The 19,261-nt window shown below is 43.2% G+C and overlaps 1 protein-coding gene across 1 annotated transcript; it reads left to right on the top strand.

Moving 5' to 3' along the window:
• The first annotated feature begins 12,436 nt into the window (after positions 1-12,436).
• Positions 12,437-17,207, top strand: LOC122075622 (T-complex protein 1 subunit epsilon-like). The gene is made up of 5 exons (XM_042640705.1): positions 12,437-12,589; positions 15,735-15,837; positions 16,098-16,264; positions 16,380-16,493; positions 16,624-17,207. Exons 1-5 carry the CDS (start codon positions 12,452-12,454, stop codon positions 16,792-16,794), a joined length of 693 nt encoding a protein of 230 aa, XP_042496639.1. The 5' UTR covers positions 12,437-12,451; the 3' UTR covers positions 16,795-17,207.
• The last annotated feature ends 2,054 nt before the right edge of the window (positions 17,208-19,261 follow it).

Raw genomic sequence — 19,261 nt, 5'->3', positions numbered from 1 at the left:
GTAAGGATCACCTTCGGGGCCACACGGGTGGGTTAGACAGGTGGGCAGTATGGCCCACCGGTCCTACCCATCGGTTTGGACCGGCGGGTAGGGGCCTGCCGGTACCATCCGTCGGTTAGGCCAGGGGCCCCTACTAGGACCGGCGGTTAGGATGGCCCGCCGGTTGGGCCTGCCGGTTGGTTTCGAAGGCCCCCCTGCCCTCTCAGGTGGGTGCCCACAGGCGGGTAGGGGCCCACCGGTTGCCACCCACCGGTCTTGGCGGAAAAGACCCTATTTCTTCCCAACTTCCTCCATTCTTTGGGGATTCAAATGGGGCTTTTCCCAACCCATTCTTCACACCTTCAAGGTCCTATAGGATGGTTCTAACCTAGATCTAGGTTAGATTCAAGGGATGGGAACCATCTTACCTTCTTTGCTCAAGAACGACTACAAACCCTCCAAATCACTTCAAACCCACAATGCTTCTTCCACCTTGTCAATACCTCTTCAAACCCTTCAAGATCAACACATAAATCATCCATTAAACCTTAGATTCATCATTTTAAAGGGGATTTACAAGATCTCAAGAAACCCTACTCGAATCAAGGGTTTAAGCTTGGGTATGGTGAATGTTCAAGAAACCCAACTTTACTTACCTCTAACTGTAGATCTAGAGTTGAAGATCACTCTCCCGGCGTCGGAATGGAAAGATCAAGCTTCGGCGCCGCTGAAATCCTTCCCTTCTTCCTCTTCCTATTCTTCCCTTCTTCTTCCCTTTCTTTTCTCTCTCCTCTTTTCTATTCTCACCAACGTACGGGTGTCATAAATGAAAAGAAAAGAAAAGAAAATCGTAAAGCTATATATATAATTCCTAAATAAGTGAACAGTGCACATGGATGGGTCACTCAGGTGGGTGGGTGCACCCACCTGTCCGCCCACCTGAGGGCCAAAACTTGGGATTTTGACAGAGTTCGGGCCTCGGCGCGAACCCCACCCCTGGCATACGATGTAGTATACGTATATATATTAATATACGGCTATAATACCTGCTTTATCCGTACATTGCCTTATAGTTGGTGCATGTACACGGCTTGGGTACTCCCGTCTCTTTTGGCACTGGCTCGGACTTGTCGGGCCAGCCGGTGTTTAAGGTCACCCTTGCCATCATAGTCCATAAGGAGCCCACTCTAATTCCCTCTGGTTCGGTTCCTGCATGGTTAAACCGGTTCAACCGTGAAATCAGACCGGGCTTAAGAAGCAGGGTATTACACTTACCCCCCCTTATGAAAAATTTCGTCCTCGAAATTGCGTACCTGGTTGATAAAAAAGATGAGGGTACTTGGCTTGCATTTCATCCTCTACCTCCCAAGATGCTTCTTCAAGTGAATGATCAGCCCATCGCACCTTTACATAGGAAATGGAGCGGTTGCGAAGGGTTTTCACCTTCCGGTCCAAAATTTCAGTTGGCTGCTCTGTATAGGTCATGTCAGCTTCTAGGTACTCTGGTTCCACGGGTAGTACATGAGATGGATTATGCACGTATCTCTTCAGCATGGATACATGGAATACATTGTGAACATCCCCAAGTGAAGGTGGCAGAGCAAGCATGTAGGCTACTGAGCCAACCCGGGATAAGATCTCAAATGGTCCAATGTATCTTGGGCTCAACTTCCCCTTTCTGTGAAACCTTTGCAACCCTTTAGTAGGAGATATCTTGAGAAATACCTTTTCTCCTGGCTGAAATTCAATGTCTTTTCTGTGGGTGTCCGCATAGCTCTTTTGACGGGACTGAGCTGCTTTAATCCGTTCTCTAATAACGTCGACTTTGTCACAAGTCATTTGGATCATCTCAAGTCCTAACATTCGACGTTCACCTACCTCGTCCCAATACAAAGGAGTTTTGCACTTTCTGCCATATAACGCCTCATATGGAGCCATCCCAATTGTAGATTGGTAACTGTTGTTATATGCAAACTCCATAAGAGGTATATATTCTTCCCAACTGCCACTCATCTCCATTGTACATGCCCTAAGCATGTCCTCTAATATCTGTATGGTTCGCTCCGACTGACCATCGGTCTGTGGGTGAAAAGCAGTACTCAAATTCAATTGTGATCCCAAGGCACGCTGTAAGCTTTTCCAAAATCTGGAAGTGAACCTTGGGTCCCTATCTGAAACAATGCTCACTGGCACTCCATGTAAGCGCACTATGTTGTCCATGTAAAGTTGTGCTAGTTTGGCCATGGAGAACTTGGTCTTGATGGGAATGAAATGAGCAGTCTTGGTAAGCCGATCCACGATCACCCATATTGCGTCCATTCCCTTAGGTGTACTTGGTAGTCCGGTGACGAAGTCCATTGTAATCCTTTCCCACTTCCATTTTGGTACTGGGAGTGGATGAAGAGTACCATAAGGTCGATGCCTCTCAGCTTTTACTTTCTGACATGTAAGACAAGTCGCCACATACAGAGCTATGGTGACTTTCATGTTTGGCCACCAGTAACTTTGTTTGAGGTCTTTGTACATCTTGGTACTTCCTGGGTGAAGTGAGTACTCGGAGCTATGTGCTTCTCGCACTATCTTGTCTTGTATATCCAAATCATCGGGTACACACAATCTGTCTAGAAACATCAATGCCCCATCACTGGCTAAAGTAAAATCTGGGTCGTTCATTGTTTGATCTTGAACCTTAATTCTGATCCGCTGCAATTCCGGATCCAAAGGTTGCTTCATTATCACCTCTTGCCTAATTGCCGGATGCACCTGTAGAGCCGTCAAGGATACAGTCAACCATTTAAGGTTTTCTGGTTGAGGTTCAAGCTCTAAGGTTGCCCCTTCATATAAGAGGGTTTCATCCATTAGCATCACCTCTTGCACGAGTGGTGGGCTGACTGCTAAGTATGAGAGTGACACAGTCTGTGTCTTCCGACTCAAAGCATCTGCCACTACATTAGCTTTACCAGGATGATACTGAATGTCGCAGTCATAATCCTTTATGAGTTCAAGCCATCTTCCCTGTCTCATGTTCAGATCCTTCTGGGTGAAGAAGTATTTCAGGATTTTGTGATCACTGTATATCTCACACTTCTCCCCATACAAATAATGTCGCCAGATCTTAAGGGAAAAAATGACTGCAGCTAGTTCCAAGTCATGAGTGGGGTAATTCTTCTCATACTCCTTTAGTTGTCGGGATGCATACGCTATTACCTTACCGCGTTGCATGAGAACACAACCCAAACCAACTTTGGAAGCATCGGTATAAACTGTCATTCCACCTGTGCCTTCAGGAATAGTCAGCACAGGGGCAATCACCAACCTTTCTTTCAATTCCTGGAAGCTCTTCTCACATTCCTCTGCCCAGTCAAATTTCACGCCCTTTTTAGTCAATTTAGTCATTGGTGCTGAAATTCGGGCAAAATTCTGGATGAAACGCCGGTAATATCCAGCCAAACCCAAGAAGCTTCTAATTTCGGTGACATACTTGGGGCTTTCCCATTCCACTACTGCTTTCACCTTTGCAGGATCTACTTCGATTCCAGCTTTAGACACTACGTACCCCAGGAATCCAACTTGTTCAAGCCAGAATTCACACTTGCTGTACTTGGCAAACAACTGTTGATCTCTCAACCTCTGTAACACCATTCTCAAGTGTTGAGTGTGCTCCTCTTCGGTCTTGGAGTAGATCAAGATGTCGTCAATAAAAACAATTACCCATTTATCGAGCACATCCTGAAATACTCGATTCATTAGATCCATGAATGCTGCCGGTGCATTGGTTAACCCGAAAGATAACACAAGGAACTCATAGTGACCGTATCGAGTCCTAAATGCTGTTTTGGGTATATCACTGCTCTTTATCTTGAGCTGATAATAGTCCGGATCAAAGGTCTATCTTTGAAAATACCCTGGCTCCTTGCAACTGATCAAATAAATCATTAATGCGTGGCAATGGATACCGGTTCTTAATGGTTAACTTATTCAACTCCCGGTAATCTATGCACATACGCAAACTGCCATCCTTCTTCTTGACAAACAACACCGGGGCACCCCAAGGTGAAACACTTGGGCGAATAAACCCCTTTTCCAATAGGTCCTGCAACTGCATCTGCAACTCCTTCAATTCAGCTGGTGCCATCCTGTATGGAGCCTTAGATACTGGAGCTGCTCCAGGAGTCAAATCTATGGCAAACTCCAACTCTCTATCGAGTGGTAAGTGCATCAGATCATCTGGGAAAACGTCGGGAAACTCTTTAACCACCTTTACCTCTTCTAGAGGTGTAATCCTTGCATCAACATCAAGTACCGATGCTAAGTAACCCTGACATCCACTTTCTAGCAACTTTACCGCTTGAAGAGCAGAGACAAGGACCTTCTTCACTTGTTTCATTGTATCTGCTCGGTATACCAATTCTTTCCCTTCGTCATCTGTCACCCTAATCAGCTTTTCAGCACAGATCACACTAGCTCGATGAGCCGACAACCAATCCATGCCCAATATAACATCAAAATTCTGCATATTAAACTTAATGAGTTGTGCATCAAAGTTCTTTCCACTAATTTCCACTGGGCACGACCCATACACTTCCTTCAACTATGCAACTTTACCAGTAGGCATACTAACAATCATTCCATGATCTAGGATCCTGGGTGACATCCCAAGTTTCTCTACAAATCTCTTAGATGCGAATGAATGAGTAGCCCCTGAATCGAATAAAACATAGGCCGGTATTCTTGATATGGGTAGGATACCTAGTATAATAATGCATATAATTTCAGTAGGTCATCAATATTAATCATAATAAATTTCTTAATTTAAAATGTACTTGCCACTACTTCTGTACTGGCCTCAGCTTCCTCAACTGACAGAGCATACATCCTTCCCTGCGGCTGAATCCCCCGAGCTAAGGGAGGTCGGTACGCAGAGGGCTGACTGGAGGGCAAGGCTGGTCTAGCCCGATAGCGTTTTGCATAATGCCCATATGAATGGCAGTTGAAGCAACGAATCTGAGACGTCGGAACTAGGGCGGGGCCCCTCTGCACTTGACCCATTGCAGATGGAGGTCGAGGTGGCCTTGGAGCTGTAGGTGCCACACTAGTGTTCGGGTGAATAGAGGTGGAACCCGAACCACCAACTGGTCTAGGAGGGTAGCCAGATGGCCTATAGGGCTGCCTATACATAGGCCTAGAACTGTATGATCCGCGGTATGCCTTGGAGGAATTTCCCATATCCGGGAATGGATTTGTTCTCTTCCACAGTCCAGGGGTGAGGGACTGTTCTCCCTTTTGCTTATCCTCCATGGTCTTGGCCTTCTGCACAATCTGGCCATATTCGGTCAAATCCAAGACCTCAAGTACAGACCCAATAGATGCTTTCAGGCATTTTAGGAACCTTGCTGCCTTCTCTTCAGATGTCCTCATATGCCTTGGGGCAAAATGGAACAAACTCTCGAATTGTTGTTGGTACTCAAGGACAGTCTTACCTCCTTGAGTTAAGGCCATGAACTCAGTCTCCTTGCGGTCTCTGAAGCTGCGCGGATAATGGTTGTCCAAGAACAACTCCTTGAACTGCTCCCAGGCGGGTCCTATGGAGTGAGTACCCGGGGAGGTTGACCCGGTTGAGAAAAGTCCAACTGTTGCTGGATAGCAGTCATAAATGCTTGCTGTTGCTGAAGCATTTATTGCTGAAAAGCCTGTTGTGACTGCTGAATCATAGTAGCAACATCTCTCGGTGTGATAACCGGTGGAGGGTCCGGGAGTGCAGTCATACATGGGTCCCCATGTGCCCCACCCTGACCAAGGGTCTCTGGAGTTAGTGGAGGTGAGGTTTTCCCCACAGAGCGGGACCCCCTGGGATTTTGTGGTCGACCGACCAGACGAGGACCCCACAAGGTACCTCGGGCATTACTACCGGATCTAGTACGTACCATCGTATCCCTGTACCTGGAACATATCACGCACCATATTGGTTAAACACCGGAGAATTTATTTCGGCACACAATTATATGCCATCATATAAGGTATTGTAGTGTACGATAGTCCACAAATAATCGTAACTTAATTTTCAAGATACAGGGCCAATGCCCCAATAGGTACGTCAATGGCCCCACTTGACCATAACAAATTAATATAGGAATAATATTAATGATGAGACACAATGTAATCATGCTTGGAGGAGAGAAGGGAAAAAAGAAAAAAAAATCTTCAAAATTTCCCAATTTTCACAACCGGCGGGCTGTACCAGCGAGTAGGGGCCCGCTGGTCGAGTCCGTTAATCTTGGTGCCTCAAACCGGCGGGTAGCACCGGCAGGTAGGGGCCCATCGGTCAGACCCGCCGGTCTTGCCCGTGTAAAAACACGAACAGGGCCCTACAGACCCTGTTCTGTCTTGTCTCTTTCCCCAACTCCTTTCTCTTTCTTCCTCTCTTCCTTGGGTGATCTTGGAGGTCTCCCCAGTGCTTCTACTCGTTAGTCTACTCACCAACTCGGTGCTTTTGAGAAGGTTTAACTCTCCCTTTTCCTCAAGTAAGTTTCTTCTTCTCTTTTCTCAGAATTTCCCTTTTGGGGTAAAATGCATGTGTAAGCTTTACTTTAGGTTTTCTTTCCATATTTTTCTCCATAGAATAGCATTTCCATGTGATTGTGATGTTTCTACTGTGGTCGTTTGTAGTTTATTAGGATTTTATCCCTTCATTTGGAGAAAACCCCAAATCGTGCCCTAGGTTTCCAAATTTGGGGATTTCTTAAATTTTCGATCCTTTTCTCCAATTGATGGTTCCTTTGTGATGCACTACACTTGCTTTATGATTAGCACGCTATAGATTTCATGAATTGTCCATTATACTTGGAATCCCCATGTATTTCCATGAAAATCCCTCTTTTTGTATTGGTTTCCTTGATTTTCATCACATCCTTGCATCCGTGGACTTCCCCAGCCTATTTGGGTATGTTTTTGTGCTTTCATGATCCCACTACCATGGCATTTTGTTCTAGATCTAGGGTTTCAAGCTTTTACTCCATTGTGAATGAGTTTGCGCGTTGGGATCGAATCCCCCCATGTTATTTATGCTCTTCGCTTTTGCTGTCATTTTACTATTTTGGCATGTTTCTCTGCGTTGTCACCTACCGTGCATCATGTCCATAGGTTCTCTGCTTGTCGCCTTCTCCATTTTGCAAGAATTTGGGTTTTGGGTTTCCCCTTTCTAATGCTGTCATTTTCCATTCTTTACTAACCCCACTTTCTTTTCTTCTTGCCAGGATGTCATCTCGCACCGGCAAAGGACCATCTTCCTCTGGCGTTCGACGTAAGACGACCGCTACTAAGCAAAAGAGTGCAAAGACCAGCTCTTCAGCCCCCCGCACAGGGAGACCCGGACCTGCCCGGTCTGACCCTACCGACTATGATGAGGAGCACTTCCTTAGTGCAGAGGCAGCAGCCAACTGGCCCATCTTCCTGAAGAGGTCAGTGATGATGGAGAAGACCGTGGTAGTCCGACGACTTCCACAAGGTTCGGCTTCAAGAGAGGTTCTCAGCATTGGGCTGGGATTCTATCCTTCACGTAGACCGACCATGCTACGAGCAGCAAGTCCGTCGGTTCTACTGTAACTTGGAGGTGTCTTATCCATACGGGGAGTTCACCATTAGCAGCTTGGTGAAGGGGGTAGACATTCAGCTGACGGTGGGTACCTTGGCCAGCAGCCTGGGTATATCGGCGGCTGGGCACCGATACTACAGTCCTCCCAGGGGTAAGCCTCTGGGACCATTCATGAGTTTGGAGACGCCGGACTTCATTTACGAGACTACCTGAGGTTCGTTTATTTGCCCGGTTGGTCAGTTCAACCTGCTCCCCAGAGGAGGTCATCGGAACCAGGTGGGTTTCATGGCGGCTTTCATCGCTTTCTGTATCTTCACGACCATAGAGGGAGGTGTCGAGCACTTGTGCCTCCCCTACATCATTCTTAGGACGATGGAGCACCACACTTCCCACCCTGAGGATGGAGGATTCCCCTATGGCAGGATCCTCACTAGGATCTTCGAGTTCTTCGGGGTGGACTTGAGCAGCGAGGAGCGGAAGACTCCGGCTGATAGGTTTGACCGGAGTAACCTCTTGAGGATGGGTCTCCACACCCTCATGGATTCACCTCCGAGAGCAGGAGCTCAGAGAGGTAGGGGTAGGAGGGCTGCCCCTATGGAGGATGTCCTCATAGAGGAGGAGTCCAGCAAGGAGGATGAGGACTATGTTCTTTAGGATGAGGGGGATGATCTGGTGGGTGACGGCATCCCTGAGGAGGCGCCTCAGGAGTCGAGAGGTCCTGGTCCCAGTTCTTCCAGAGCTGCAGCCTCACCACATAGAGCTCCACCACCTGGGAGTGGTGCATACGACTTCGAGGGCATGATGTCCTCCATGCGGGCCTTGCGGGATGGCTAGGTTCAGCTACTGAGACGGCTGGACGAGAGTGGCTCCAGGGAGGAACGCATCCTGGAGAGGCAGGCCACCTTGGAGGATTCCTTCGTCAGGCTGGGTCAGGACTTGGACACCACGGCCAACGCTATCTCAGTAGATTTTGGTCGGCTTCGGAGGGAGGTACGGCTGGTGAACGTGAGGTTTGACTATTACGATCACCGCCTCAACGTCAACTCTAGGCCTCTGGCGAACGTGGTGATCATCGATGATGACGACGATGACCAGTGAGGGCTTGGCTCGCCCACACCAGCTGTTTATCTGTTTTCCCTTTTTGTAGACCTTGTTGTATATTTCATTTCTTATCATTCCTTGTATTTACACTGTAACTGGATTCAATTATGGAATAATATATTTTTGGAATACTTGTGTAGTTAGTTGTGGTGTATTTCGCTATTTGTGATCTTTGTTATATCATTTTATCTGTTGTTTATCAGGTGTTTATGTATAAATTTTTGGAAATCCCATTTTACGCCGTTATGCTGCCGAATTTTTGTCAAACTAGTACTCTATAGGTTATATCACCAACCTAATTACTTTTTTTTTTCTACACTCACGTATGCCATGAATGCAATCCCTAAATGCAACTCTTTTTATACTTTCTTTCTTTGGCTTTTAACTCCTTAAAGCTTTTCCATTAACCCAACCCCATTTCCCTATTATAGAGTCTACGGGATTCTAATGGTATGCTGTGAGTGGAGCAGAGCATCACGCTCTGATACCACCGTTTGTCACACCCCGTTCTCACAGAACCGGGCCAGTGACCGGGTTAACACCGGTTAACCCAAACCTGCCAGGATCATCAGATACTGTATTCCACCACAGCATACACACAACTAATATAAGCTCCTCAGATCAGCGGAAGACTAAGTTTTACCTGTGAATAAATCCCATATACTTGATACCCGAATTGTGATACAATAATTATATACATGTGGGCCCGAAGGCATGATAATTACACAATAAAAGTACAATTCATATATCAAGTATATACAGGAAATCATCAAACAATCAGAGTACACAGCTCGGCTCGGTATCAAGGCTAGAGCTCAGCTCGGCATCAAAGGTTGAGCCCAGCTCGGCATCACGTAGAAGAGCTCAGCTCGGCCTCAGAAGTGGAGCTCAGCACGGCCTCAGAACTACGGTCCCGCAGCACAACTCTCACACGAGCAGTCAATGCTGTGCTCTAACTCCTCAGGGGTCCACCAGTCCTCTTCAGGAAACTCGACTGTGGGACCCACCCCATGCTCCTCAGATGTATGACCTGCAAAATCATCTAAAAAGGGGTGTACACGTGGGATGAGCTCACTAGCTCAGTAAGTGGTAAGATGGACCACACAGCAATCCACACATCAAAACACAATCATATGCACTACATGCCATGCTATACATTTTAAATCACATCCACCTAAGCAACATTACTAAGTCCTTGGTTTTAGTGCTACTACAACCACAGTGCGCGTATACTCCGGGTACGAGCCGCGAACTCCCTCCCGCGATACGCCCATAGGGCTGTCGGAGAAGGCCCACCGTGAGTACTCGGAAAAGTAAAGACAATGCCATCCATCGGCTCTCAACAGAAATGTAAATGACTGAAAATAAAGGTGCTGACTCCAGCAATTTAAAAGCAGTACGATTGGCCCTCTTGAATGTACCACCGGGGTTGCCGGCTGTCCTACATGACCCGCCGGGCATTATGTCTAACCGCCGCAGTGACCCGACGACCGCGACCACTGCTTCCTCCCAAATGATAACCCAACACCTTAACCCCTGTTGGGAAGGGTCGTAGCACGGGATGGTGAAAATCCTAATACCGCATGCTCCTATATGACACTAGTACGATTGCATAGTGCCTTCGTGTCCCATTCCACGGGCCACCAATGCACTCGTTTCCAAGCCGACTATGGCATCTAGTCTATCAATGCATCATGCACCATGATGTCCACATTCAACATATAAACATCTCATTTAATTGGCATTTAGAAAGTAAACATAGCACATATGCATAACAATGTGAGGAATGACTAATCTACATAGCATATTCATGATGGCATGACTAGACTAGATATAATTAAATGAATGCCAAACAATGCCTTGAAACAAGGCCAAACGTCCTCTCCCCACTTACCTGTAGCGTACAAAGATTCCCGTTCGGTACGGGTGAGATCCGGTGCGAATCGGGTAGGATTTGGTGAACCTAACATAATTGAGCGGGGGTTAGTACTTCACCATTTCAAGGATTAAAGTATCGGTATCGGTCGCCGTATCGGTCGGTCAAAATTAAGATACGTATCGGAGGGTATCGTATCGTATCGGAGATACGCTAAGATACGTTAAAGATACGCACATAAATGGATAGGGAACACATTTTTATACACTTTTGCATAAAAAAATAGTTAAAAAAAGTTATATATAACATGTAGAATGCATAAATACTTAAGTGGAGGGTATCGTATTGATAGACAAATATATTGAGTTGAAAATGTTCAAAATGATGAGGGTATGGTATTGATAGACAAATATATTTTTTTGAGAAAAATCAAAATTTTCCATGGAAGTTGTAGAACACTTGTTTTTACATAACATATAAAAAATCTAAACATTTTTAATCATTGAGCATGAGTAGATCTAAGAAATTTGAAATAAATTGAAACCCTCATTTTCTCTTGAAAAAAGTTTGTAAATCCTTATAAATCCAATGATTTCATGTAATAACGATGCACAAAATGTGATTCTAAGTATGATGAACTAGGGGTGTCAATTCGTGGCCCAAACTGACTTAACCGATCGGGATCGACCGTTTATAGACCGGTCCAGCCCGGACCGTTTATTAAACGTGTCGGGCTTGAGCCCGGCCCGTTTATTAAATGTGTCGGGCTTGAGCCCGGCCCGTTTATAAACGGTCTGTCTTGGTTTTGCTACTTGGACCGTCGGGCGCCCGACCGAAACCGACCGTTTAACACCCGATCGAGACCGGCCTATTGTGCACTGGCCTAGCCCGACCCTTTAATGATTGTAGAATACCTATTTTACCCCCCAAATTAGAAAGTAAAAACTAAAAAGTAAAAACATGTTCATATTTTTAATAATGGTTATATTTGGTATCATTTATTAATTTATTGTCATTTTTTTGGGTTTGCATGAGGGCCGGAATATAAGAGCACATTTTAAAGAGGGTCCGTTTAAAAACTGGTTAAAGCCCGTTTAACATTAAACATGTCCGTAGCCCAATTAAGGCCCGACTAAAGCCCGATTAAGGTGGCCCGATTATAGCCCGAGGCCGACCGACCGAATATAAAGTGCACCATGCCCTCAATAACTAAGCCCGATTAGTTAAATGGGCGGACACGGTGTAGCCTTTGAAAGTCTTTAAGCCCGATTAAGCCCGATTAAGCCCGATCGAAACCGAACCAACCCGACCGGTTGACACCCCTGTGATGAACCTTAGATTTGTAAAAAAACTTGAAAATCTAAGGTTAAAATTGAAAAAAGTGAGTAAAGATTCAAGAACTTACTATTCAAATTTTTCAACTTTCAAGTTCAAGGTTCTTCTTGGACTATGTTTTTCTCCTTCTTTGAACCATTCACTTCGACAATGTTTCTTTCAATCTACCATTTGAGTCTCCAAAAAGGTGTGTGAATCAAAGGGGAAGAAAGAAGAGAAATATAAAAAACTATTGGTGAGAGTTTGAAGTGTTTGTTTCAAACAATAAAAGGCACATTCACGAGAATTTTCATATTTTCAGTCGATACGGTAACGATACAGTACGATACGGCTCGATACTGCACGATACGGTCGATACATACCGATACGGTACGGTACGATACGGTACGATACGCACGATACAGCGATACGTAAAAGGGGGCCCAAAATTCCCCGTAGCGTATCGGTATGTATCGTGCCGATGCCTACCGATACGGCACGATACGCACCGATACTTAAAACCATGGGTATGGTCTTCACATGTTTGCACAACTTATTTTATATATATATATATATATATATATAATAATATGGTCGTATGCTGCATTTTGGAGCTAGCATTTGCGAGTCCATCTTTGGCACTTTGGAACTTAGTCACTGTCTGGCTTTTTCTAGGTGGAAGAATTGTGCCAAGGTTCCAGGAGTTGACACCTGAAAAGCTGGGAAAGGTAATATTGTAGCCTCTATGGTCTTTGAATCAGATAAACATTATCTGTAAATTTTTTGCAGTTTACAATTTTTGGTAATTTTGTGTGTGTGTGCGTGCGCGCACACGAGGACGTGGTCCTCCTCTCAAGTTAGTTCATTAATATGTATCCCAACAACTATAGATTGTCCATGTGATCTCTGTTTTGCTATATAAAGCTGCTTGTCCTCCCTTCATTTTTTTGAAGTCCAGACATGTGTTTACACAATCTCTGGTGCCCTTTTCTAACATTTTTGGCGTTTAAGGATGGATGATCTCCAGTCCATTCTCCTAATACAATCACCATTCCACAGAAAATGACCTTGGATTGTAACCATCCACAGATGTGGGAAAACCCACTAATACTTTCTAGTTCCATGGAGAAAGCTGGATTATGCATCTTCTTTACCTTTTATGAAGCTGAAGCATTCCATTAGAACCCTTCTTATTCCAAACTCTAGTAGCAGACTATCTATATGTTGTCGAATTAATTTCTCCAGAAAAGATGAGATTTGCTGGTGAACTTCAAATGATGATGATGACAATTATCATTATTATCATCATCATCATCATCATCATCATTATTTTTTAAGACAGTGGTCTTTCTGATCGTCTTTTTGGGTTAAATCCTGCTGAAAGGATAGCTCTTCGTCACTGAATTGTTGAAGGAAAATATGGTCAGAGATTAATGTCGCATGGGAATATTGTGTTAAGGTTGATTAGGAGAACAATTGCTATATATGATGTTAATTTTTCATGGAGATCTTATGGAGAGTTCTTTTGGTAGATGCATCATCCTGCGAGTCAAAAGAGGTGGTTGGAGCATTGGTTTGAATCAAATAAGAATATTGTGAACCATATCCTAGGTAGAAACATGTTTTGCCTAAAAGCAGAAGCCTTATAAGTTGAGCATAATTAACAAAAAAATCAGACTGAGGAAGAGATACGATGAAGCTGCTGCTATCTCCAAGGTTCGAAGTTTCAGTTTTGACCCGAAATATTTCGCTAAACTGCAAAATTTTGATGGAAACCTGGCATGTTTCGGCATCTGGTTTTTTACTGCTGGTTTTGAGGTCAAAATGACCAACTCAGGTCCCAAAACTTCTAGAAAACCTTTTTTTAGGCCCTCTAAACATAGTGGGACCCTTAGACATAGTTAACTCGGGCGAGTCACCTGAGTCAAGTAAAAGAAAAAACTCAAAACCTGGTCAAGGACTCAAGGGTCATGTATACTTGGCTAGTATTAAAAAAAATACCAGACTTGGTCCAAGTTAAACCAAATCACACAATACTCGTTTATTATACCCAAGTCATAGGTAACTCACCAAGTCTGGGCATAACACGTAATCAGTCCAACAATGGGCATAACACATAATCAGTCCAACAATGGTCGGACTGCAATAAATCCTTTTTTTCTTCTCATTCTCCCTACTCTGATGCTAGGTTTCACCCCCATAAGTTTGAACCCTAACTGAAACCCTAAATCCTTTCAGTCATCGAAACCTCCCATTGCTTCTCTCTCTCTCTCTCTCTCTCTCTCTCTCTCTCTCTCTTGTGTGTGTGTGATGAACAGAAAGGATAAATTGGTCCTGTGCTCTTTGCTGCCATAAGCCCCATAAACCTATGTTCTCTTGCTCTGGGAGACTCTAGATTACTTGCCACTTGCAAGGAAAGCCCAATCTTCTCCTCATTAATACAAAGTCTGTAGAGTGTCCCTGCTTGTCCCAATTTATTCTGATTTTTTATCTGCATTTTCTGATTTTTAGTAATCTATTTACATTAAGTGTATTTTAAATTAGTAAAAAACACAACTCGCCCTAACCGGGTCTGACTTGCCTGGGTCACCATGTTTTGAGGATGGCGAGGAGAGTAAAAAAACTGATTTTCCAACTATGCCCTTAGATTGTTTAAAAAAAAATAAAAATCAGACCCAAAATGGTAGTGTTTGGTTTTGGACCCTAGTTTGGTAATGTACGCAGTATGCCTACCATATACACAATTTAGTAGTTTAACACAATTCAATAAAAACTAAAAAAAAATATGCATAAGGAATGAATAATTAGAAACCATTTTGTTATTATCAAATTTTATACATGGTTCATTACAAAGTCAAAACTAGCGGAATGAAGATTTTGCCAAAATTGTAAATTTTCTCCAAAACTTGGTAGACCTAGGTATCGCAGTTGGTTTCATTTTGGACCTTTGCTGAAATAGAAAAATTTCTCGAATTTCAGTCATTCCAACAAAAAATAAGCAAAATTATGAACAATTGTTGTCCCTACCATGGTTCTAAAACTCGGATCGGATCGTTCAGTATCGGTCGGAACAGTATTGGCCTTGACCGATCCCCAATCCTGACCTTTCCGATCTCGATACACATGTATGGTCTAGGTGTAAGAATATAATAAAAACTGATGAAAAAAGGGTAGATCTGTCCGATCCAGGTCAGTATCAGAACGGTATCGGCCTTGACCAATCCCGTTACCATTTCCTAGTTTTAGAACCTTGATTCCTACTTCCATAGGAATATCTGAGAGCCGTAAAATCCTGAAAATGGTTTAAAGCCTTTAGAGTTCTTAATGGGTTATCCACAGAGGAAAAGGTACGCAATAAGCTACTTAAATCAAATATTGGAAGTTATGAATGTGCGCTGGATTCAAGATATTAGTTTTAGTTAAATTTAATTTTCATTATTTAAAAAAAGGGGATGTAATTTATTAGAATATGTAAGAGGGGAAGCCCTGTACACATGTTAGAATCTGGACTGGACCTCCTTGAGTTTATCTTCTCTTTTCAGTGAACGATTTGAAGAACCAACCATGTACAGGCTCATTGATTTTGAAATTGAACTGCATACTAGTGCTATGATTCATGATTCCATTTGGTTTGATTCGTCAGACTCTTGGGTTAGGATATGCTTTTGATTGTCGGAAGATTACAATATGTCTATCCACTATACTAATCCCACTTTGAGATGCCATCTTAGAATGTAGTGGTGGATTTCCTTAGAAAATGAACTGAAGTATTGGCTTCTCTTTTCTTTTCCTTTATCAGAAAACTATGATCAGGTCATTAGTATTTGGAAATATAGAGAGGCAATGTTGATCTTTTCTTAATTATCCTTGCAGGCAGGTGTAGTGAGAGAAAAGTCATTTGGGACCACTAAAGAACGTATGCTCTACATTGAGCAGTGTGCAAATTCAAGGGCTGTGACTATATTTATTCGTGGTGGTAAGCATACTGTCCTATTCTCCTGTTTGTCTAGTTCCCTGAAAGATGGTAGTGGATGAAAAATAATGCCTTCATCATTTGTTTTAACTGCTTGCATCTGCAAGTTATGCTGTATGGAGTTCTGTGTGAATTGTGGAAACTACTAATAGGAGCAGGTCTACCGGGAACACACTCACATCCATAGCAAAGAAGAAAAGGGTAGGAGACAAATTTGTAAAACAGTTTCTCTAATGGTTTTTTGGGGTGTGGTTATACTTCAGGTAACAAAATGATGATAGAGGAGACAAAGCGCAGCCTCCATGATGCCTTGTGTGTTGCTAGGAATCTAATTCGGAATAACTCTATTGTTTACGGTGGCGGATCAGCTGAGATATCTTGCTCACTTGCTGTTGAGGCTGCTGCTGATAAATATCCTGGAGTTGAGCAGGTACAAATGCATTGCTTTCTTCTCCTCCCCCTTCTTGTGTGACATTAACTTTAAACACTTTAGGTTTATTGCTAGTATCTTTAACCTGACTTTTTTCTTCTTTATTTTTCCACAGTATGCCATAAGAGCCTTTGCTGATTCTTTGGACTCGATCCCTATGGCACTTGCAGAGAACAGCGGCCTCCAACCCATTGAAACACTCTCTGCTGTCAAATCTCAACAAGTCAAGGTGAGCTTGTTATAGTGGCTTCTGTGGTTTATGGTCTGTACCACTTAAGTATGGTGTCTTTCTTGCTAATGATGTTGCATCTTCCTTATTTATACCCCATTATTGAACAGTATTTGGATATTCTATGTAGGAGAACAACCCTTGTTGTGGAATAGATTGCAATGATGTTGGGACAAATGACATGCGTGAACAAAATGTCTTCGAGACTTTGATTGGGAAGCAGCAACAGATCTTGCTGGCCACTCAAGTCGTCAAGATGATTCTCAAGATTGATGATGTCATCTCCCCTTCTGATTTTTGATTTATCAGGTAGAGTTTTTGGTGACCATCTTGGAGTTCTACATTTCCCGAAGGCATCACTGGATTTATGTTTGTCCACATTTTGCATTTTGGGTCAAATGCCATATTTTATTTTAATGGAACGATTGGGAATTTGATTGCTTTACTAGATTTTGTGGTATGGCTTTGGCCACTGTATTGATTTTGACAGTGGATTCTGTAGCGATGCCATTTGTTTTTGGTGGTTTGTGGTTAAAAAATGGGTAGTCGCTTGCTTCAGAAACTCACTAATGTCGACATCAAATATGTAAATGATGAGAAACCTTCTAGAAAACTTTTTTCCGTCATTGTTAGTAGTAGCAATTAGCTTGCTGAACAATGCTATATGCCATTTGTCTTGAAGTTCATGAAGCATCAGATTGGCAACACCTAAAACCAGTTTATCTGAAGTCTAATTTCAACTTCTAAGCTTTTGAATCAGTTGAATGTTATCTATTTTCTCTGATGAACAGGGATAATTGGACATTTCCACGGGGAAAACTATTGCCAATTTTATGGAAAATTAAATTTATATTTTGAAAGAAATTCATGATTTTTGGATTGCAATATTTTGCTGGGTGCCTATCCAGCGCAGGTCCTGATTCTGTACAGGTGAAGCATATAGTTCGTTCATATTTTGGTTGCGGGGACCAGGGCCTAGAACTTCATCTTTCAACTGATATGTTGCGATGTCTGTGATCTATTCCACTGGTCTGAATGTGATATCCATCTTCTGCCACTCGAGTAGGAGGGCCAGGAGCTGCGAGCTTACTCTTCATGTTAACCTTTTGGCATTATTCTAACCATTTAGAATCGCCATGTTCCTGCCCAAATCTACCCTTTATCATTTCCTTCATTCCGTCTGGTGCCCAAAGATACCCAAAGATTTTCGGTGAGCGAGGGCCGGCCTAGTTAATTGGTGGCATGGTGCACTTTCATTGATTTCATTCGTCTTCCCATAGCAACCAAGTGATGAGTTAAATAATGTTGCCTCAGAGGGCAGCAAGCACTGGTAGTGATTGTGTGATACGTTGTTATTATCTCGGCGCATGGCAAGTGATGTTCAGTGTTCATTCCCATTTTGTGCTCCAAAGGTTTTTAAGAGAGGAGAGGGAGCCTGTCGGTGGCGTAGAGAACCATTTATCTTATGGAGATAAGAATGCTACGCAGTTGTGCGTTCCTGTGTCTAGACAATGACAGCCGAATGATTGACCTGCCCCCATATGGGATGCCTCAATGCAAACTCCCATTGGCCCTTGTCTCATGTGATCAGTTAGTGTTCTTGCTTCCTTATTTATTGTAGGGTTTGTTTGGTTGACAAGTAAGAATAGGGAAAAAAAAATGAAAAAGCTTGGAATATTCTTGTATGGTTTTCTTCTCTCAAAATGTTCTAGTTATTTGGCATGCTTTGTGCAGATGGGAGATTCTGCGTTTAGATTTTGAAATTTACATTGGGAGACACAATTCTATCCCCGCTAAAACACAAATCTCGTCGTGAGGGTTTTTTGGCGAGAACTTCTGGTCCAGTGAGAGAGAGAGGGATCAGAAATGGAGTTGGTGAGCTGCTGAACCGTGGCCTCTACATGTGAAACAGCCGATGGGGCTTGCATAATGTACTTGACACCACTAGTCAACAATGGAGGGTGAGAATGAGAGATGTGAGGCTTGAGATAGAACTTAGACTTAGGCCGTATTTTGGTAACGTTTTTGAAAAGTTTCATGTAAAAAATGAAAATTTTAGTTTCTTTGTCAAAACGTCGTTTTCAAACGAAAAAATGGTGTTTGGTGAATCTGTTTTTGGAACGGTTTCAAAACGCAAGTCTTCTCTCCTCTAAGTGCGCGAAATTGTGAAAAATAAAGATTTAGGGTGAAAAGTAAGTTTATCAGGAATGATTTTTCTAAAATCTCCCAAGTTTTTTTTTTTAAACGAAACTGAGAAGACGGAACAGTAATTGTCGTTCCGTCAATTTCAATTTCTACTATTTTTTTTTCACTTTTTGTTCTAAAAAAAGAAAAACTTGTCTGTGATACACCAAATGTTTTATTCACCTTTTTTGTTCCAATAGAATAAAAAATAACTCTAGAAACATTCTAATAGATAATTATCAAACGCAGAAAAATTCCAATAGAACATCATCAAACGCAGCCTTAGTCTTCATGCCTTGAGACATGAACTGCTTCGCACGAAAAAGTCTTCGACTACAAACGCATAGCTTTTTTTCTTTGGGTGAAGAACGCATGGTGGCTTCCAACCTAAGTGGAGGCGTGGAGCGCAGCTTTGCTGCACGTGTATGCTCATCGGAGGACACATGTTGTCCTTTGTGCTCTCAAAAATACATTTTTTTGTGTCCTAAATTGTAGGGATGGACGCATTTTTGTCGCTGAGCGTGCGTGCAGGGTGCACGTACGTAAAGTGGAACCTAACGCCCTCCTGTGTACTGTAACTCAGA

The sequence above is a fragment of the Macadamia integrifolia genome, chromosome 4 (genome assembly GCF_013358625.1).
Source record: "Macadamia integrifolia cultivar HAES 741 chromosome 4, SCU_Mint_v3, whole genome shotgun sequence".
Taxonomy (NCBI): domain Eukaryota; kingdom Viridiplantae; phylum Streptophyta; class Magnoliopsida; order Proteales; family Proteaceae; genus Macadamia; species Macadamia integrifolia.
Note: the sequence above shows the minus strand (reverse complement) of the source record. Positions and strands in the feature narration are given on the sequence as shown.